This window comes from Capricornis sumatraensis, chromosome 19, assembly GCF_032405125.1.
Source record: "Capricornis sumatraensis isolate serow.1 chromosome 19, serow.2, whole genome shotgun sequence".
NCBI classification, from domain to species: Eukaryota; Metazoa; Chordata; class Mammalia; order Artiodactyla; family Bovidae; genus Capricornis; species Capricornis sumatraensis.
This window is the reverse complement of record NC_091087.1, coordinates 22,189,609-22,205,758: the sequence shown is the minus strand read 5'-3', so window position 1 is coordinate 22,205,758 and position 16,150 is coordinate 22,189,609. Positions and strand designations below refer to the sequence as shown.

The following is a 16,150-nucleotide window of genomic DNA, read 5'->3' as shown; positions in this document are numbered from 1 at the left end:
TCAGGGATCGAACCTGGGTCTCCCGTTTGGCAGGCAGATACCTCACCATCTGAGCCACACTCCTTACTCAGCTTGATTAAGCCCATCGTGCGCGTGCACTTCCAGCCCTTGCCGTGTTCTGTCACACCTCTGAGCTCTGAATAAACTCCTTCCTGCAACTGTGTCCCTTGCTCACTCTTCCTTCCCTGACTGGGTTGGCGGGACTCAGCTCTCTGAAGTCTTCTCTGACTCTCCCAGGGAAGCAGACCCCCAGTGATCTTGGAGCTTCTGGAACTCCACACCCGCCTCCATCACGTACTGTGCCATGCCTGCCTCCGCTCCTTGCTCCGCAGATGCCTGAGACTGTGGCCTAGTCCTGCTGACCCAACGTGTCCTCATGCACAGGCTTCTCAGCTCCCCTTCCTCCCTTTCTTGTCTTTCACACACATTGTCTTTAATTCCATTCTTCCTTGCTCTCTCTGAGTCTTGCCTAAGTGTCCAGAGAGAACCTCTTCTTCATAACATTTTACTTACACAAAATAATACTTTGAAACATGGGTGAAAGAAATATGAGGAAAGCTAATGAATTCATATCACGGCCAAAGAAACCACAGATTTCGAAATGGAATTAAAATGGAGTGCCACATCTAACAACTCTATCTTAAAAATGTTTAAAACTGATCATAAAACAGTAAGGCGAAGAACCAAATAGAAAAACGGAATAAAGATTATGAACAGGCAATTCACAAAACCCATAGTTTCATCACCCTCTAGAGAATTAAATAGTGGGGATGGTACAATTACTTTTAAACAGATTTTAGGAATATTCAAGTTCTCAGACCAGTGTTTGAGATTTAAAGGACAACTCCAACTGACGTACCATAAAAGCAGAAGCAGTGTTTTTAAAATGTACTTCTGGTAAACAACTTTTTACACAATCCACTGTTCTGGTTAACTGAGACACACATCTCCAAAGCCACAACCCAGCTGAAGCTTCAGCATACTTTATAACATGGCCACAAGCCTGAGACATGAATAGTCTGCACACGTGTCTGCTGAACACACTCGAGAACCTACCTGAAAACCACTCAACTTGTTACCCGGCTGTCCTGGACTCAGTTCACGGTAACGGATTTAGCGGTGCATGTGGGCGATTTAGAAACTTTGGCCCAACTGACATCAGCTGAAGTCTTGAGGTTAAAACCTCTGTTTTGGAAAACAGACAATTACCAAGAACACACGAATTGAAGACAATCTACCACCACTTTCAAGCTTCCTGTCACAAACTCTATACCATGTTGTTAGGGAGACCAAATAATTATTTGGCCTTTTATTTATTTATTTTTCAAAAAAGATTTCCTAAGAGCAGTAAGCAATATGCTCTCATTCTTCAAAGTTCTTCAAAAAGGCCTTGGCACTGTGGTTTACGGGAACAGAGCCGACCCCTAATTGACTCCTCTGAACTAAAAAGCAAACAGCCCAGCCTTCAGCTTCTTTCCTGGCTACACAGAGGCATCAAACAAAAGAATATGAAGGAAAACTCACAGGGCTGTGAGCGCGCACCTATTTTTTGCCTCACCTTTTCAAAACTGCCACCAGAGCTTTGGTGAACTGTTATATACCACACACCCATTCACCCTCAGCAGAGAAATCCAACAACCCACTAGAGAGACTGGCCTAAGAAAATCAGCTTTAAAGAAGAGTTTAGAGGAGAGGCCAGGCCAAACTGAAATGAAATTAGAGAATGGCGTGAATACTCCAGGCCTGCCTGTTAAAGGAAGGATTCACCTTCCCGAGTTGTGTCAGGTTCTGAAGAAAGGGCTCGTCCAGCATTTTTCCAGGAAGGGCTGTGCTGAAGAGCTTTGACTACCCTTCCTCCTGGAGACTGGTCCTAGCAGCAGAATCCACATGCAGGAGAATTCTCAGATCCTTCTAAAGGTTAGGGGTTAGAGAGACATTTCTAACTTTAAGGAGAAAAAGGTCCAACTTCCTGCTATCACGTCAACACTCACCAACAACAGCAGAAAAACATTTAAATACTGATAAATTTAGAAATACATGCTCAAAAAGGATTTCTGCAACTTCTGTTTTAAATTCTCTGGGGACTGTGAGACACAGCCTGGTCTGGACTGATAGAGCAAATGACTTGTAAGATATTCTCAGTAGCTGGTGTGATAACCACAGGGCTGGTGGTACGGAACAAGACCAAAGCCACAAAAGAGAGCTACATCACCGTAGCTGGAGGGCTCACCTAACAGCAGTTTTTGTAAGAATGCTGGTAAACAAATCAACAAAAAGCAAAACCCAAAGTGCTCTGCTTGGTAAGAACTGGCTTTATTGCTGAGGCTCTTCCACCCGTCGTTTCCCCTAAACACACTTCTTTTCTTTACCGGTTATATGTATTTCTTCATCTAAGCAACGAACTCTAAATGTGAGAAAACTGCTTGTCCAGAGAGCTGCCTTTCAGGACAAAATCTCAAGGTGAACCAGACCATCATAAGCAGTCTGAACTCTTTATGTTTCCTACTTGGGTTGAGGCTGGTCTGCTTGTTTCTTTTCTTCTAATCAAGAGAAGCAACCTACCACAAAAGTACTCAGAAGCTGCTAACACAACAGAAAATAAATCCACAGTGATCTCAGTTATCATCTTACATGTGTTTAAAGCAAACAAAACGGAACCACTGGCAAGATCTGAAAACCCGAATGTAGTGGATGCCTTGTGCTGAAGGACTCCACCAGGCATTCCAGAGACCAAATTATTTGTGATGGTTGGAAAATAGTTGACTTATTCAAGAGAAGCTTTACATAACTGCAAGGGGGAAGAAGTGGAAAGATGCTCTCCTCCTTTCTCTATTCAAGTTACCAAAATCCTAAATTAAGAGTAGAGTTTTGGTGGAGTTAAAACAAACGAACAAACTCGCCAAGTTTCTCCTAAATTAAATTACTTATTCCCGACAAAGGGGGAACTCTGCTTTCACCGTGTGTTTGTTTTCCAGGAGTAAACTGCAGAGGAACCAACCTCAGGGAGGCTTTGCTCCTGCCCTTTAGCTATTTCTAGCATCTGTGATCTTGACCATTTCCACCTAAGTCCACCAAAGGAACTCAGCTTTCACCACGACTATGACTTCAGACTGGTCGAGGTGTTTTCCAGTGAGGTCAAGAGTTGCTGACTTGTTTTTAAAAGTTCCAGCCTGCTGGATCTCTCAATATTTGCATGCAGAAAGATGTATTAAAGTGACTTAAGAGATGTCTGAAAGACAGGCGAAGACTGACATCAGCCATCGTCACACCGACCACAATGGACCAGGTGGCTGATCTTTCTAAACCGCGGGTCAAAACTGACTGAGCAGCCACCTGGGGTCTGAGGCTCCAGGGTCAGCAAACAGAATTATGTTAAACCAAGGAAAGGACTGCTAACAGCACAAGGGTTTCCTAGGAGGTAAAGGAACTGGAGGGATGCTGTTGTTTCCTGAGATTCCTGGGAAGATCCCGGACATGAGAGGGGATGGAAGGAAGAGAAGAAAGATTCTGAGTCCTCAAATTACTCATCGTTTCCACTTCCTGCCAAGATCACAAATGGTGCTTCACACCCACAAGCAGGCGCTGCAGGCCCTGTTCTTCAGGAAGCTGCAGAGAATCAGCCCATTACCTCTGCTCCTTGGGGAAGGTGACTACATGTTGTTTCCTTTGCTTTCAAGCCTCCTCTTTTTACAAGTGGCAGGCTGCATGCACCCTGTCACACACAGATCTTAGGGCCACCACTGAACACTGAGCTTCTTTCAACACTAACCCTGGAGCGAACTGCAAAGCCACGGTTGAGACTGGGAGCCCCTAAGTTTCTGGCGTGGGGTGGTATACAAACTGAAAATGTTATTTTTGCACCTAGGTATATACTAGGGTAACCAGGCCCTATCAAACAGTTCCTTTTTGTCATCTTTCAGTTTAAACCTAAAAGCACTAACTCTTCTTCCTTGTTGTGCTACACAGACCTAAGATAACTTGAGACATCTGTAGTTAGATCAAGTGACTACCGTAAGTCAAACAGCTGCTGGCAGAGGACATCAGGACAATACTTCCTCCCCGATAGATTCTCCAGACAGAAGACTCTTGTGATGACACACTGGACTCCATAACAGTCTGCTTCCAGAAGAAACAGACAACTTGGGTGACTCAACATTAAAACTACAAATTAAGACCAAAAAACCTCCATCCTACTATTATTAACACTGTTAACATAGAACTAGTAGTCAACCCACTATTTTATTGATCTTCCATATTTAAAAAGCCTTAATAAAATATTGCTATATTGTGTGCTATCAAATATGTAAAATATTTGGCACAGATATTTGAACTCTAATCGCAACATTTACTTTTGCAATGAAAGAGAACAGTGAAGCTGTTCCGATGGATCAAAATGTAAGCAATCAGGTGGATATTATACTTGCTGTTCATGTATCTACCTCAGCATCTAATTTATGTCTGTATTTATTTTTGTGGCTCAGACAGTGAAGAATCTGCCTGTGACGCAGGAGGGAGGACCCCTGGGTCGGAAAGAGCCCCTGGAGAAGAGAATGGCAACTCATCCCAATATTCTTGCCTGGGAAATCCAACGGACAGAGGAGTCTGGTGGGCTACAGTCCATTTGGTTGCAAAGAGCTGGACACAACTGAGCGACTTTCACTTTCACTTTTCATGCATTAATACAGAGTACAGTATCTTCGTTTTCACAGATAGGTGGGTACAAATGTTAGTAGTTTTCTTTTTTAAAAAATGGCTTGCCTTGCAATCATATTACATTCTTCAATTATTTCAAGATGGAAGGAAAAATTCAAACAAAGTAGGTAGACTGACAGCTAAAGTTAATATGTTGATGTTAAAATTTGGTGACACTTTTGAGAGTGTATTTTTAAGTAGGCTGTAAATTAGTTTTAAAAATATATAAATCCCACAATCTGTGGAACTTCCAAAACACCAGTTCCACAAAAACCATTCTGAAAACCACCGTCCTATCGAGCTATTTAATTGCTACACAAACTGGGGGCTGAGAACTTCAGTCTACAAGCCTCAAATCTCTTGAGTCAGGTTGTTCCCCATCAGTACCAGCCCCCCACAGGTGACTCTTTGTGGGTGGTTCAGTGTCCTTGGGCCACAGACATTTCCCAGAAGCTACACGGGTCCCCTCTTCAGGGGGCGACCTGTAAACACTATTACCCACAGTATAGGCACTTCAACAGTCTGAGGTGCCCTAGCTCTATTTCATCATGGAGTGAATACGGTAAAAGAGAATTTCTATTTAACAGGGAAAGGTATGGAGGGAACAAAAACGGGTTTATGATGCCTGGTTACAAGAGGTGCATTCTCCTCCATCAGAGTGGATATTCTGCTCTTGACAAAGCAGCTGCATGCCAGACGCAGGTTCAATTCCAAGTCACTGTACTCTAACACAGACTAACAATAATTCAACTCTTTTCACCTGAAAATAATGTGTATGCAAAAATCAATGACAGTAATAAGATGTTTCATATACTGACATCATCAGACAACTTTCTCCAGCCTGCACTTAAATCGAAAAGTTTTCTGGAGCTACTCGTGGAAGTACATAGTGAGTCATCCACTCACTATAACCATAAACCTATGGTTCTCTATGAAAGTCAACCAGCTGGTCGCTCAGTCGTGTCTGATGCTTGGAGACCCCACAGAGTGTAGGCTCCTCTGTTTATGGAATTCTCTAGGCAAGGACACTGGAGTGGGTTGCCGTTCCCTTGTCCAGGGGACCTTCCTGACCAATGATCGAATCTGGGCCTCCTGCATTGCAGGCAGATTCTTGACCGTCTGAGTCAGCAGAGAATAGCACAAAGAAAAGGATTCTTTGGGTCTTTAAACAAGATCTTCCATCTCTTTTGCCCCTCAACTTTCTGATAGTATTTCACATCATAACTCAGAACTGAGAGCTGGTGGGGTCTACTTCTCATCCACGCTGGTGCTACCAGGACAGTGACAGAGTGACTCTGATCTTCTCTCCAACTGCTTAAAGCCATTTCTTTCTTCAATCAACGTCAACATAGTCTGCGCTTTCTTCAGAGACCAGCTGACAAGCAGAAAAACCTTTGAAATTACCACTGAGATGACATTTACATTTTTTTTAAACTCAGTGAGCCAATATTCAAGTACAGTCTTAAAAAATTCAAACAATGCAGAAGTATAAAACAAAAACTTAGTCCCCTTCAATCTCTCCTCTAACCTCTTTTTCAAATTGTTAATAGTTTGGTGTATATCCTTATAGACATTCTCATATAGCTACATAAACAATTACTATTTACTTATCTGTTTCCTATAATTTGGGATCATACACACAGTTCCATTTATTGCCTCTCAAGTTTCCAAAATGTCGTGGAGATCTGTCGGTACCTGCAGATCTATTCCACTGGCTGAGAAACCACAGCCTGGGGGCTGAAGTCAGCTCACACCTGTTTTGCAAAAGCGGGTTCACTGGAACACAGTCATGCTCACATTTATGTATAATCCGTGGCTGCTTTTCTGCCATAAGAAGCGAGCAGGGTGATCATCACAGATGCCTAATAGCCTCCGAAGCCTAGTGTCCTAACTATCAGTTTCTTCACAGAAAAACTTTTTTAAAAAAGTTTATTTATTTGGCTGTGCAGGGTCTTAGCTGCAGCACGTGGGATCTAGTTCCCCAACTAGGGATCGAACCCAGGTCCCCTGCATTGGGAGCTCAGAGTCTCAGAGCCACTGGACAACCAGGGAAGTCCCCACAGAAAAACAGCTGATGACCTTTGAGCGATTCCATTTTTACCACTGGCCTAATATTCCACCTAAAGAATATATTATCTTTTACTGTTAGATATTTAGCTCCTTTGAAGTTTTCCACAACACGAATGCTGCTGCAATGAGTAAGTACCAAGGATTACACCTTGAGAACTCTTATTCTAAGCCACTGTGTAATAAGCAACTTGAGAACGGTGTTTCTAATTACGTATTCCAACCACTAAAAAGGATCATGTGATGTGGCAGAGGTGCTAAATATGGAAACATTAACACCAATCAGATTATAATATATAAATGCATCAAGTTAACATTTGGTACTGTTAAATTTACACAGTGTTACACGTCAAATATACTCATGGGAAAAAAAAAGAGTAAGAGAAAGGTGCTAGGCACACAGGTTGCTCAAAGAATATTTGCTGACAAACAGCTTTTGAATGAATTACACAGTGCCTTGCGTATCGCAGGCAACTCATCTTTGCTGAATAAGTTCATTTAAGATAAGGAACTCAAATGCATACTTATTGGTGCTGTTAGTCACTCAATCTTGTCTGACTCTTTTGAAACCCCATGGACTGGAACCCACCAGACTCCTCTGTCCGTGGAATTCTGCAGGGAAGAATACGTTCCTTTCTCCAGGGGATTATTCCTGACCCAGAGATCAAAGCCAAGAGTCCTGTGTCTCCTGCACTGGTAGACGGATTCTTTACTGTCTGTGCCACCAGACTTATTGACAGTTAAAAGTAAAAAAAGAGATGCAGTCTGAAGTCACCAAGATCTCCTAGAATATTCACTCAGCTCTTCCCCACTACTGAAGCAGATGACAGAATGGAAGCCACTGCTCCTCTATGTATATAAATCTAAATCACAGCAACCCACCAGTGATGCAGAACACTAAATCATGTGAAAAATCTCCATGAAGATTCTTCGAGAGCTACTTACATTCAGTTATTTATTTTTTAGTATTAGTTTTACTTTTACTATTAGTTTTATTCAGTTATCTTCCTAACCCACCCGCTGGTTGTGCGGTATGCTAAGAAGCACAGAGCGTCCCCCTCAGACACGTGGTCTCTGGGCACATAGTGGCGGCTGGAATTGAGACCCCTGAATATAGTCAAGAGCTTCAAACTAAAGACTGGAACAGCCCTGCCAAAGGGCCTGGAAAAAGCCATGTACACCTGCCCTCCCTTGGACTTAAGAGTGAGAATTCTGTGTTACCTATGAATCCAGGGTCTGGATTTATACCACTTGTATCTCCTAGAACCCTGAGTTAGGGAGCTGTGTCTAGAGGTTTGGTGGAATTCCAGTCCAGCGATGATGAAACCCTATGGGATCCCCGCTGAAACAGACGCAGGACTGCGGCACCACAGGGTCACTGCGACAGAACAGGGACTCCAGAGATTCCCACGGGAGGGGAAAAACTCTTATGAAGCTGAAGCTGAACTTATGACAAAAAAGGAAAAACCCAGATCCCATGTAAGGAAGGTAAACCGTGATGAAGAAGCATTGGCAAGTGCAGGCAGAAGATGCTGACGGTTATTAAACGGTTGAAATGAATCAAGTCCCTAATGGAGAACAGGATGTACACTGCTTGGGGATGTTCTTTTTTGCGTGCTCAGCTGTGTACTAGTTTTCTAAAACAGTTATTTTGTTGAAAAGACATTTTTAAGAACTATGTTTCATAGCAGAAAGCGGGTGTTTGGCCTGCTGTACTGCTGGGAGTTGCTGGAATATGAACTTCATGCAGCCAACCAAGAAACGTGGTCTCTCCCCGTTCTTCTCTGAGGCCAACACTCCTGTCATGGAGAGCAGGCACTTCACAGGGGAGTCAGTTCTTTGCAGTGGAGGAGGAAATTCCCACAGCTCTCACTGGTACAGATTTAAAAGAGAAATGGAATATTTAACACACAGGGTGGCTCACTCTGCCGCGCTGCTAGGCAGCCTCATGGTATGTGTGATCCTGGAGGATTCTGGAGGGAAGAAGAGGTGCCAGGATGGTAGGTCAGGGGTGTGAACAGCGACGTCCTCCTCGTGTTTACTTTAAGTACCTTGCAATGAATGCAAATTTACCTGTGCTCAATAATATCACTTATAAATTATATGTAGTTTCAACTAAAAGACAAACTCCTGTAGAACCTGTACATCTGAGAATATTAAAATAACTAGTAACTGATCAGCAAACAAGAAAATGGCAACGCTGACTTCTCATTCCTAGAATGAGCTCTTTGGAAGTATAATATAGGACACGTGTGTCATCTTTTTACAGTACACACACCCACACAGCACACACACACACACACAGCAGACATACACACACACACAGCACACACACACGTGCACACGCACACGCACACACACACACCAGACTCTTCTGCCCACGAATTATCCAGGCAAGGAAACTGGAGTGGGGTGCCCCTTCCTGCTCTAGGGGATCTTCCCAACGCAGGGACTGAACCCATGCCTCTTGCGCCTCCTGCAGTAACAGGTAGATTCTTTGCCACTAGTGCCACCTGGGAAGCCACGTGTAGTAGGCTAAGAATGTTCTAATGCTAGATAAGCATACCAAAAAGGACCTGGTGACCGCTTCCCCAGACAACCAAGTCACTCCAGCACTGAGAAACTGTGTCTAGCAGCTAAGAAACTATCCTGGCGACAAGGCACTGGTCTACTAAGAATGAGTCCTCTTAGAGCCTGAGCTGCAGACTAACGTGCTGGGGACATACTGGACAGTGACAGCTTTTTGTCTCCTCGAGGTCGCACGGAACATGTGACAGTGCTGGAGCCCGCTATTTCCTGGTAAGTCACACACGACGGAGGGCATGCATGTGTGTGATATCTGCCCACGAGCATGAATATAGACATGAGAGCTCCCCAGAGGCTTTCTTTAAGGAAAAACAGGACAGAAGAACAAAGAGGGCTGAGACAACATGTGGAGTAAAATACATCCATGCAAGGCATTTTACGAACACGTGTGTGTTAATACCAGTTGTCTAAAAAGTCACAACAGCTGCAGCACGGATAACATGGGCTCTGTGCCAGCTGTCACTCCACTCTGCCTCTAAAATTTAAGGAAGCAAGTGACTGGAAATTATTATTGTAACTCTTGACTCTGCTCAGGTACAGTTTTGAAAATTTTCAAATTTCAGTAAGTTAACTATCTTGAGTTAACAAGTCACTCGCGATTTTTCACACAAATGACTAAAATCAAGACCGGGTCGTGACATCACGGTCTGGGCAGTGCTTCTGAGGGACTGGGTTAGTCACTGTTCGGTCCAAACTGGTTACAGGTGTAACGTGACGCCCATCACCTCCGCCTTCTGATGACTGGCCCTTCACATCAGCCACGTCTGACCACAAGCGGCCTCCCTGATCTTCCCCACTGTGCACGATGAGCCCTACTCCTTTCTGTGTGCAACCGCATGTTGAGATGTAATGCCTCATAGCAAGGGTCTGCAAACTGCAGCCTGCTTTCGTATGGCCCATGAACTGCAAATGGTTAGCACTGGAGTAAAAAGTGAGCCAACATGACTGACAAGGGACCACTGGGCGGCTTCGGGGTTTGAGGCTATGAGATGGTTTTCATGCTGACATGGACTTCCAGAATAAGGCAGAGGCTTAGGGACAGCAGGAGAGGAAATTTGAAATCGGGCTCTTTGAGAGACATTAAGGGCTCCGCATTCTCTTATCTGGAATGTGTGTCTCCAATGCTGTTTAAAGGAAGACAGAAAAAGGGCTACTTCTCCACATCAAAGAGGGACAGATAAGGGGTGGGAAGGACAGGAAACTAGAAACGAACGTTTCCGAGCCTGGGGCGTTTTACTGCACAGGAACACATGCATCTCTTACTTGCACACGTGTAGGCGTCTTTGCTGGTGAAGGGCTTCATACACTGGCTGCAGACAATGGGACCCACAATCGAGATGGAACTGAAAGCGTGCCCGTTCACACTCTTCTTGTCCTTCTCCTTCTCTTTACACTCTTTTTCCTTCTCCTTAATTTTATCTTTTTCTTTTTCCTTTTCCTGCCAAAGAAAACAACCGACATTACATTGTTAACCAAACACTGGAAGGCCTTCCCTTCTAGAAGGCTACCGGGCTACCTGTGGTCAACAGTGGCTGGTCAATGTTTTGAATCAAAGTTAGGAATGCTGTCCTGGACATAAAAATTTTTTTTTTTATCAAGTTGTGTGCATTCGAGTTTCATTAGAAAAACCTTAGGAGGATTGGGCAGGTTGAACAGCTTTGTCCCTGGCTTGGAAAGTCAAAGTGTTAGTCGCTCAGTTGTGTCTGACTCTTTGCAACCCCATGGACTGTAGTTTGCTAGGCTCCTCTGTCCATGGGATTCTCCAGGCATGAATACTGGAGTGGGCTGCCACTGCCTTCTCCAGGGGATCTTTCCAACCCAGGGATTGAACCCAGATCTCCTGCACTACAGGTGGATTCTTTACTGTCTGAGCCACCAGGGAAGCTATGCCAATAGACACATTCATTGCCTAGGGACCAGCATGGGCGCTGGACGAGGAGGAGCCTGCAGGCCTCCTGAAACAGCCAGCGCCGAGCCCAGTTGCAGGGCGGGGAGCAGAAGAAAGGATGCGATGGTTCTGGGACCAGCCTGAGGGAGAGATGATTGGGCAGCGTGAAAAACGACTCAAGGTTCCCCACAACTGCTTCCCATCCATCACATACCCTTAAGAATAAGGCACACATCTGATAACTGCCTCCCGTACTCTAGCCAGAAACATGAACTATCCCCCACATAGACATTTGCTGTTCTTACTAATCAAAAGTTTCAAGGTTCAGCTTTGGCCCAGTTTTCAAACTGGAGGAGGAGGGGTTTAAACCCTAAAAATGCAAAGAAATACTAGTAAGTGTTAGATCCTTAATAAAATATCCAAAGCAGTTAGGGGCATTTCAGGTACACACTACCCTTAGGAGATGAGGACCGTGTGGTCTAATCATACACTCTTCATAAAAGGTCCTTCCCAGACATGGTTAGATAGACACTTGGCTGGTTAATCAACAGCAAATGAATAATTTTCTTTCAAACTAACTGGACCCTCAATTGCAATTTACAGAGGTAGGAGGAATGCATTTAGTAGTGGTCGTCATCACCAACTTTAGGGTACTCATTTTCCAGGGCATATAACAACACTATTGCTGTCATCCAAAACAATTCCTGAAAAGAGAGATACCCCGATGTCAGGTATCATGACAACTATCAAAGGCCTTATTGTCAATCGATGCCTTCTATCTACATTATTTCATCTGAATCAACAACTCTGAAGTGAGTAGGGTGGGCGTTATGCCTCCCATTTCCTAACTGAAAAGATAAATAACAAAGGTAATAGCAGGCAAGAGTTGGAACAATCACTATGTGCCAAGCACTGCAGAAAGCAACTGACGAGAAATTTTTCATTAACAACCCAATGGCGTGTAAGGACCAGCTATGATTTCCATGAAACACTTGAGGGCCAAGGCTGAGAGATGGCTCATGTACTAGAGGCCACACACCAGTAACTGCCCAAGCTGGAGCTAACTTCCAGATCTGCCAACTGTAAAGCTCAGCTCCTGGTCACTGCATTCTACTTCCAAGGACTAGAGACGTTTGTGCACTCACAGAATGTCACACAGCAAATGATCTGCAGTTAAAATAAAACACCCAGGTCTTCTGACTCTATTCAGAACCCATCAGCTATACTGAAATGGTGAACATTTGTTAAGTTTGTGATTCACGTAAAGTCCTTTGTTAATAGCATGCATACAATAAAAATCTAAGAATCAAATTGCTACACTTTAGAACTATAAAAAACAACCGGAGAGCAAGGGAGGGAAAACAAACCACTTCACTTTATAAAACAGGAAACTGTTCTGAGTGAAAATTCGTTAACTGCTAAAGTATCTAAAACTCTAATAAAAATCAGGATGAAGAAACTGAGTTTTTCTAATAATTTTTCTTTGAACTAAATTTTGTTAAAGGCTTCTCATATACAAAATGTTAAACTGAAGAGCACCTGACCTTTTTGCTCAAGAAAGCTAAAAAAGTTGCTCTGAGAGTTAAGGTCTGTGGGCAGCTAGCTTACTCTCCCAAACCTTGCTATGCTCTTCAAATCTGAACAGATAATCTCCCCATCCTTTGTGAGAATCCCAACCAGCTCCTCCAAGGATAAAAACAAAACAAAACAACAAACTCCACTGTCTCTCTCTGTGCTGGTCGGAAGCTAGTGCAGCAAAGAAGTCAGGCGCTTACCTCCCCATGCTTTGGTCCTATGAATCTCACTGTTATGAGGGGTGCTTCATGAAACCGACCCCATTTTGCCGACATGATTCGACCCCCATGCCAGGAAATATGCTCTCACGGGAGGAGGGGCTCATGCCGGCGGGGCAGGGCCTGGCAGTTTTGAGCTGCCATTAGAGCAACCACTAGAGAAACTGTAAGAGGAAGCTGGGGACTGGTTGAGAAAAGGAACGGGGGAGGGCTGAGGCTGCGGGTTTCCTTAAGATAAGCTTAACCATTTGCATGCTGCTGGTGCAGCCTGCCGCCCAGGCACAGAGGACCCAGGGCACGACACCGGACAAATTCCCCTGCACACGCTGAGCGGACAGTGCTAAAGTGGCAAGACGGGAGCTCTGGCAAAATTGAGGCGGATTTTTTTCTCAATGCTGGAAGTTAAGGAACACATCTATTTAAACAGAGGTCCTCATTTGAAAAACCATACATTTCTAAAGAAAACTTTTTTGGTGAAGTCGCCTGTGGAAAGGCAGTGATTGGCTGTTTTCTGAAGTTTGATTTTTCCAGGTTTAACTCCTGCCAAAATGTGTGCTGGGGAAACGGAAACTAATAGCATTTAATGGGGATAATGCAAGAGACAACTACACTGGGATACTATGAGGGGAAGTGATATTTTGATTCTTCTAAACCTGCCATTTTAGACAAGTAATTATGATTAAAAAAAAACTCTCTGGAAAACCGTGAAACATGCTATGATTAAGCGACTGAAGAAAAAAGAGAGATGATGACATCCAACATTGGTTTAAGTCTTGGCAAACACTACTTTACCCTACTTGGCACCTTTGAAAGGTTAAGATGTTTAGTTCTTTTTTAGACACTTCACGGGAACTGGGAGGTGAAGCTGAATGTCTTGTCATGAAGCCGGGGAGTAGATTAACATCTGGGCAGGAATCTAATCCTTGCATCCAAAAGGGCCTACTTCAAATCAGATTAAGAATCTATCTCAAACATCTCTGACCATCTCCTACTCATCTGCAAAGAGGAAAGCTTAAAAAAAAATAAATCGATGTGACAGGGTGGTTTAGAGAGGGTCACACCCCACTCCCTCTGTAATGAGGACATTACACACACACACACACACACACACACACACACACACACACACACACACACACACAATGTGTGTGTGTCTGTTATGAGTCTGCAGCAAGCAGACTCACTTATCAGGAAACAGTACGACCTCTTAAAGATACTGAAACACAAAAGCAGAAACTGCCTGCCAGTCTTCCTGTTTTATTTCCTGTTTAGGTTCTCCCTCTTTCACACACACACACGACTCAACATATTTATTAACTCATGCCAGTTAGTGAGAATTCTTGAAAGGACCTATAAAGGATCAGTACTCAATTTCCCCCAAATTTCTCATACTCACATGGCTACAGATATGAAAAAATAAATATAGATATAGCATGTATTGTTACACATTAGCATACTATATATAGAGTGCTTACACTAAAAAACTAGTGCTAACATCTATAGTAGCATTTCAATTTTTTAAGCATTATGGAGAAGTAACATTATTCAATGGGTAAGAAAACCAGTAGAGCCAGCATCATGACACCAGGAAAATATTCACTTATTTTTATGTTATCCTTTTAGAGAATCAAACATTTCTGAATGGAAAGGCCCTCCTGTGGGTACAATGGCAAAGACAGACAAGGTATTTAATGCAACTTAACATAAAATGTGGGGCTTTCCTGGTGGCTCAGTAGTAAAGATTCCCCTGCAATGCAGGAGACGTGGGTTTGATCCCTGGGTTGGGAAGATCCCCTAGAGAAAGAAATGACAACCCATTTCAGTATTTTTGCCTGGGAAATCCCTCGGACAGAGGAGACTGGTGGACTACAGTCTGCTGCTAAGTCGAGTCAGTCATGTCTGACTCTGTGAGACCCCATAGACGGCATAGACCCCGGGGCTATAGTCTATGGGGTCACAAAAACAGCTGGACACGACTTAGTGACTAAACAACAATACCATAAAATGCATTACTTCACCAATTCTCCTGTTTCTTACTATTTTTGGTACATAGACAAAAGCTGAGCTATCCTTTGTGACCTAACCTTCAAAAACAATCTTATTTGAAGTGAGCTGGTAACAATGATCAAAGGTGACTCTTAAGCTTCTTAATAAACTGATAATGTGGCTAAAGGGGTGCCTGCACCCCTGATAATGTGAAGTGGGTTGCAATCCAGGGTTACAGATTTGTAACTTTTGGAGAATTTCCATCACTAGAGATAACACAAGCTGCCAGAGACCAAATCTTGGGGCCAAGAGCCTGAAAGGGGAAGCAGTCTCATTGCAAAAGAGTCCAGCCACTCTGACAGAGAAGCTGGGAGGTGAGAGGTCACCTAAGGATGGCCTGCTGCTGCCGCCAGGCTGCACTTGCACACACACTACCTTCTTTTTGCCTGCCCCCTTCTCTTCAGCCCTCTCCTAGCCAGCTCCAGACTCCAGCCCTTTGAGGTTATTAACAAAATTAATAGAAAGAGACACTGTGCAGCTCACTCTTGCTGAACAGTGAACATGAACTGGACAGGACAGTATTACTCGGCAGAAGTCAGATCACAAGATATGACCTGGTCTGTGACCTGAAGCGTGCTTCTCTGGGCCGCGGTTGGGGAAATAAGGAGAGCGGTGCGAGATGTTTTGAAAGGTCGGGTCCCAGTTTCTGTGTTCAGCCTTGCGTCGTTTCGCTCATGTCTGCTTGTACTGCCTCGCCAAAGCTGTCAGTCGCGTATTCACTACTCTGCCCCTAAGCTGGCGTCACGAGGGAGATGGATGGAGAAGGGGGAATTCTCCACTTCACCCTGGTCTTCTGGTTAAAAGTTTGTTTGGAGAAGAGATTTCACGGGTTAAAACCAAAAAAAGGCAAGAGAAACACTTGGAGTCATCCGAACAGACGGTAAACATCATCCAGGTAAAGATCGTGTGCTTTGGTTCCTCCACCTGCTTGTCAGCACCTAGCAGAATGCTGACTCCATCAAACACTCTTGGCCAATTAACACTGCTCTTTCAAGGAGGCCGCCTTCTGTCGACGCCCAACCAGTGGCCAAGGCAGCTGGTAAGGGAGGCACGGCTCTATTTTGAGCCCTGCTGCCAC

The 16,150-nt window shown here is 44.0% G+C and overlaps 1 protein-coding gene across 1 annotated transcript in view; it reads right to left on the bottom strand.

Moving 5' to 3' along the window:
* The window catches only part of LOC138094831 (A-kinase anchor protein 13-like), a 109,528-nt gene that overhangs the window by 40,100 nt on the left and 53,278 nt on the right, over nt 1-16,150 (bottom strand). The window contains exon 9 of the mRNA XM_068990808.1: nt 10,609-10,783. Within this exon, the coding sequence (XP_068846909.1) occupies nt 10,609-10,783 (175 nt within the window). The remainder of the gene's footprint in view (nt 1-10,608; nt 10,784-16,150) is intronic.